The sequence below is a fragment of the Thunnus albacares genome, chromosome 8, assembly GCF_914725855.1.
Source record: "Thunnus albacares chromosome 8, fThuAlb1.1, whole genome shotgun sequence".
In the NCBI taxonomy this organism is placed as follows: domain Eukaryota; kingdom Metazoa; phylum Chordata; class Actinopteri; order Scombriformes; family Scombridae; genus Thunnus; species Thunnus albacares.
In genome coordinates this window covers 30,438,221-30,444,593 of record NC_058113.1, presented here as the reverse complement: position 1 = coordinate 30,444,593, position 6,373 = coordinate 30,438,221, and the positions used below count along the sequence as shown (strand labels likewise).

General features: G+C 38.0%; 1 protein-coding gene across 1 annotated transcript; it reads right to left on the bottom strand.

The window, feature by feature from the left end:
- Positions 1 to 464: 464 nt before the first annotated feature.
- On the bottom strand, positions 465 to 3,071 carry LOC122987429 (butyrophilin-like protein 8). The gene is made up of 4 exons (XM_044359320.1): positions 2,862 to 3,071; positions 1,431 to 1,486; positions 744 to 1,103; positions 465 to 610 (listed from the first exon to the last, which is right to left on the bottom strand). Exons 2-4 carry the CDS (start codon positions 1,477 to 1,479, stop codon positions 498 to 500), a joined length of 522 nt encoding a protein of 173 aa, XP_044215255.1. The 5' UTR covers positions 1,480 to 1,486; positions 2,862 to 3,071; the 3' UTR covers positions 465 to 497.
- Between the last annotated feature and the right edge of the window lie 3,302 nt (positions 3,072 to 6,373).

The window sequence follows — 6,373 nt, the reverse complement described above, 5'->3', positions numbered from 1 at the left end:
GTTGCCTATTTTTTCCTGTGTGAGGCTTTTCTCAGCAGAAATAGACAGTGAAAATGATCTGTTGACAGTCATATTGACATCATACCATCAACATTACACCTCTTAATATGAACTTAATGTTAATCATGAATAGTCCAACTAGACACCCTGGTGTCCATCATACACAACTTAAATAATTACCTTTATGTTCATCCTCTTTATACATACATAATCAATGTGTAAGTGTCCAGCATGTCCCAACACTCACGGAAAGCATAAAATAAAGGCAGGATGTGTTTTAACCATCATTAGTTTTTACAGTTTGTAATTTAAGTGCATGACGCATCAATGTTGTTGCTATGGTTACCTGACAGCCAATGGGAGACTTGTGTGTTCTGTGTCTTTGGTATAAAATTGAATCAAATTGTTTCCTCTGATCCATCTGCTAAACCGTAAGTTTTCTGAAATCCACCACTGGACCGAGTATAAATCTTGTTTAACAGGCAGAGAGTGAATGACTAAACAGTCAGTACAGATATAGCTGCTGCTGTCAGTCCCAGTACACAGTAGAGGCCGATCCTTTCCCGACTCGCTGTGTTTGGTGTCTCAGGTTCAGGCCAATCCCTCGCTGCTGTAAAGACACCAAACACATCTGTGTCATTCATGTGAAGAAACAACATTTCACCAAAGAAAACTAAATAACCACAACACATTAAGTTGGAACATATTTCATAGTTCTGCTGAGTTTTACTGAATCATCTTACCAGTGACAGTGAGTCGGCCTTTTCCTCTGTTCCAACCATAATTTGTTCTCACTTCACACAGGTACAGACCCGAGTCATCAGTCCTGATTCTGGACACATGAAGTCTGATTCGTCCTTCTCTGAGGGCGTCTTTGTCACACTGAACTCGTCCTGCAAACTGTCCATCCTGAAACTCTGAGTCCTCAACACCCTTATATAGATGATACAGGACCAAGGGTTTAACATCAGTTAACAGTTGACAATTAATTATAAGTATGGTGGAGGAACTGTTAGTTTTGGTTGTAAACATCCATTCCAGTGTGATGTTGTGGTTCTCCTCTGCCTGGTAGGAGGTCTCTGTCACGTTCAATACAAATGTTCCTGTTGAGGAGACAGAGAGGGAAAGTGAGGACCAGACAAACTAAGAACTTTAACATTTGAGCCCTTAAACTCCACCTATATATATTTAGAAATACAGCTAAGTGTTTAAAGATACAAGAGTATAAAAAGGTAATGCATGATGCCAATAATTAATACAATCTAATCAATAACTGAAGTTAGAGGATCTTCCCAACTGTCATCTACCAGCTTTAATAGTTCTAATGTTTTCACTGACATATTTTAAAATGGAAGTCATAAAATATGTTTGTGAGGCTGAAGGTTTATTCTGTTGTTCATCTTTATGTCAAACTGAAGGTTTAAACTAACCACAGACACAGGAGGTCAGGCTGATGAGCAGAAGGATCCTGCAGATCATCTTCTCCCTGTGAGAGGAGACAGAGGAGAGGAGTCATCAACACATGAGGTCAAAGTTCAGTCATCACACTTGTGAAAAGATAAGTCAGGTTTCATTCATGCATCACAACATGTGCTCATGTTCATCTTCCTTATTATACATGACTGAGCAAAGGACTTTTAGTCAGATCTCAGTCAGTCTACAGTTTGTTCTTCTATGAATTCAGTTCAAGTAACATGTTTTTAAAAGCCTTTCTCAGGTGTCTGTGTGCAGTAATGTAACTGTGCTACAAGACTGCAAGATGATTCAGGTGTAAACTGTTTCTCTTTCTTTCAACTCCACTACATCCTGCAATTCTTCCTCACTTCTGTCTCCTCTCTCCTGATTCCTTCACTCACTCTGGAAATGTAAAAAGTCTTCCATGTAAAAATCTGAGTGAGGATGAAGCAGAACTTTAACACGTATGGTGATAATTACAGTAATTGTGGACAAACAACACACAGTGGGAATGCATAAGCAGTCAAGCTATCCAAACTATCAAACTGCATTAACATTACTGTCATGTAAAGGAACAGCACTAGATAAATGGGACGCTTAAAACAACACTAATGTCAATTTACAAAACTTCAGCTTTACTGAAGCGTTTTTGCTGCTACTTCATTGTGTTTTGTCAAACACATTATAATTTGATGCTGCATATTGTCTCTGCATGTGCCAGTGTATAAAGGTGGAGGACCATATTAATGTGTAAAATGTCTCTTGTTGGTCTCCTCTTGCTGCTGTTTTGTCTAATTTGAGGTTTGTTCTAAGTGTCAGCCATATTTAACACTGTTCCACATTTTAGAACCAACTGCTATCCTTACTTTGTTTGGTAAACTGTAGTTTTATTTCTTTGCCAGTTTATTGTCTCTTCCCTGTTATAGTTGTAGTTAAACACACTAAGACACATGAGTGGTTCATGTGTTTACTGTGTGAGTGTGTTTAGGTTGTTGTGACTGCATAGTGAGTATACAGCAACACCTCTAAGCTCTCCTCAGTGTAGCCTGACATCCCATTTACCAGCCTCAGCCCATCAGGGTGGATATTTATTGAACACCTGAACAGTATTTCTCACTAAATATAAAGTAAATCCTACTTAAGTCTGAACGTGTCTCATATTTTTATCTGTCTCTTACACTTAAATGAGTATTTACGCATAACATAAACGAACTTTGTTGCAGTTTAATACCGTTGTAGAAATGCACATAGTTAACAAACACGGCTCACATGAGAGAAAGAGCAACGATGATTCACTGCAGAGTGTACTTTATACACCAAATCTCTCAATATTAACGCTCATCGTTGGGTTGAGACATGAAAATATCATCCATTGGAAAAGTTAAATTAAAAGTGCCTTAGCCTACCCGAGAGTTTTTCCTCACGTTTCTGTGCAAATAATCCAACACTTCATTAAAATCCAGGAATTGACGGGATTACTCCATGAAACATCACCGTGTTGGGATATTCTCTACTCTACTCTTGTATATTCGGTAAAGTACCGGTATGAACCTCCTGAAAGACAGCTGTGGTATTATGATAATAACAGAAATCATATAAAAATGCAGTCAGCTTTTGTTTGTTTTCACAAATATCAGGTAGACCCTACAATAACTATATAATTTCAATCATTTCAGTAAAAAGCATGTTTCATATTTAAAAAAGTAAATTAAAAAGTACTTACAGTGTGACAACAGCAGAGCAAAGTGCAGAAATCTGTAGACATGAGGAAGCACACTGTTATAGATATTCACGAAGGAAATTGAGAGGTGTGAGAGACACCAATAGGAAGTTCAAAGTCCCCTCCTTCGGGAAACGACACAGTGACAGCATGATGGTACTGGCGTTTCTTGACTTTGCACTTCCTCTAATAGTACAGCATTTTTGAGTTGTGTTAGCTGGTGTCATCAAATACAGGTTGTGGCCATTCGCTGGAGTCACGAGCTGTGTTGTTGCACAATTTGTTCCCCTTTCAGACGCATATTTAGACGTATCTAGAAAGAACTATGGGCAAGTGAAGAGAGCTGCCTGGGGGTAGTAACTAACCGCCCACACAACTTCACTCATGGTGTTAGATGCTTTATTCCACAACAGCAAACTGTTAACTACTAGAAACATCGTAGAGTTAGTGTGGAGAACAGTAACACTAATCACTGTGTACTAGATAACATCTGTGGTGATTTAGAACACAATTTACCTAAACTTATGTCTGTAAACACAATGTCTCACATGCTGGGAACTCCGTCCACCTACCCCCAACAACTACAGTATTAAATCAAATAAAACAACTGGTAAATGTGTCTGAAAAGAAAATTAGTGGTTAAAGAAACAGACAATATGGTGACGGTATTAATAAGTATTAATGAAAATCTTTTACTATTAGATTCTGTTGAATTAAAATTGACTTCAGTATTCAAAAGAAAGACAAACAAGACTAAACCCTGATGAGCTGAGGCTGGTAAATGGGATGTCAGGCTACACTGAGGAGAGCTTAGAGGTGTTGCTGTATACTCACCATGCAGTCACAACAACCTAAACACACTCACACAGTAAACACATGAACCACTCATGTGTCTTAGTGTGTTTAACTACAACTATAACAGGGAAGAGACAATAAACTGGTAAAGAAATAAAAATACAGTTTACCAAACAAAGTAAGGATAGCAGTTGGTTCTAAAATGTGGAACAGTGTTAAATATGGCTGACACTTAGAACAAACCTAAAATTAGACAAAACAGCAGCAAGAGGAGACCAACAAGAGACATTTTACACATTAATATGGTTCTTTTTTTATTTGCTGACTGAGATTTTTTTGAAATAATTTATTTTTGCTCACCTCATATTCTTTCTCTCTCTATATATATATTTTACAATGTATCATCTTTTCTTATAACATCTATTTGTGTGTTTCTGTTTTGTGTGAAGATCATAAAACAAAATGTTGTGGCCCTTTCTTGCCAATAAAGATTCAGACAGTCTGGTTCAGAGCAGTGCCTCACATGAACTCTTACTACAGATTCTGTGTTGTAATTAAATATATGAAATATATACAATAGAACATGTACAAATACATAACAGTAAAGCATACTTAGAGTAACAACTTGCAAAAAATTATATGTGATTAGTTGTAACTTGGTTAAAACATACAGAGGTGCTAGTAGAGAACACAAGTTTGTAGAGTGTTTGGTTCATTTCAGACTTGTTTGAGGTTTGAACATCACAACTCATTGTTCACTGGGTTGGATTACCTATCAGGATGGACACACACAAGAGTCAAACTTTCTCTCATAAAAATAGGGATTTATTTACAATATGTACACATTATAAACTGTACATGAGGAAAGGCAATGCATTGTTAAATTAGATTTTGGAAACCTTACACCCTAAATAGATGAGAAATATTATTTGACAAGAGCTTGGAACTCCTAATTAGCACAATAAGTCCTCATTAAGGATGACTGTCAGATGGTTGTGTGATGTGACCTTTGCATTTGACCCATCCTCTACACTAGGAGCAGTGGGCAGCCGCAGTGCCGCGCTCAGGAACCAACTCCAGTTGTTTTGCCATCACCAGTGGTCAGGTGAACTGACAGGAGCACACCTGGTAGCACCTGAGCCACGCAGCTCAAGCGTAACTGCAGCTGTGCATCATCTAGAGATTTGGTGTGTTGCCTATTTTTTCCTGTGTGAGGCTTTTCTCAGCAAAAATAGACAGTGAAAATGATCTGTTGTCAGTCATATTGACATCATACCATCAACATTACATCTTTTAATATAGTTTCAATGTCTATATCTGTAGAATAGGGCAATGTCACAGACATGAAAAAATATATATGGGTAAGCCCTTTTTTGTTGTTTGTTTTTCCATTGAGCACAAACTTCTGAACCTTTTTCTGTCTAAACTACATAGAAATGAAATTTACATTAAAATGAAATGAAACATTCTATTATTGATGGCCATTATTAAAGGCAAACTCAATACTCAATGTAGAAACATAGGGCTGCCAGTAGCAGCGCTGTCTGTGTGGACAACACATGCTTGCAGGCCGCAGAAGTTCAGCGAGGGAGCCGTCACGCAAAGGTGGAGGTAGGCTGTGTGGTCTGGGCGTAACATAGCCTACATGTCTTTGATAGTGGGAGGAAACCAGAGCACCCAGCAGAAACCCAGAGAAGATTCTAGCTGCAGTCAGAAAGAAGTAAAATACTTATCTGGTCCTTCTATACTTAATCAATGAACTTAATGTTTATCATGAATAGTCCAACTAGACACCCTGGTGTCCATCATACACAACTTAAATAATTACCATGTGTTCATACTCTTTAACATACATATAATTATCTCAATGTTCATCCCCTTTATACGTACATACTCTATGTGAGGAAGTTCTAGTTTCCCTGCTATGACTATGTGCTGGATTTGTTCACACAGAACCTGCTGCAGGTGATCGATCAGAATCACGCAGATGTCTTGAATTTGTACTTGACTTACTGTCACCATCACAACCACAATCCTTGTACAGTCTGATGCCTCAGTGGTTCTGTGTAAATGAACATAATAAATCAGAACAAACATGTCAGATATCTGTATGAAAACATAACAGGCTGATGTAGAAATGGTAAACTATATTACTTTCTGAATGTATAAATTTCCACTATACAAGATAATACAGCTGACAAACAGCTGATAAATAATGTGACCATGTATTAAACAGGCATATCTGAGGCTGAAGCAGCATATTCCCTCTAACAGTGGGTTAATGTCACTCAGCAGTGCAACAGCGCCATCTATTGGCCAGTAGTAGACATGCATGACATCAATACGGGGTTTGAACGAGCTGTTTAACTGCACGGGTTGTGGACGCCCGTTAATTAACGAGCG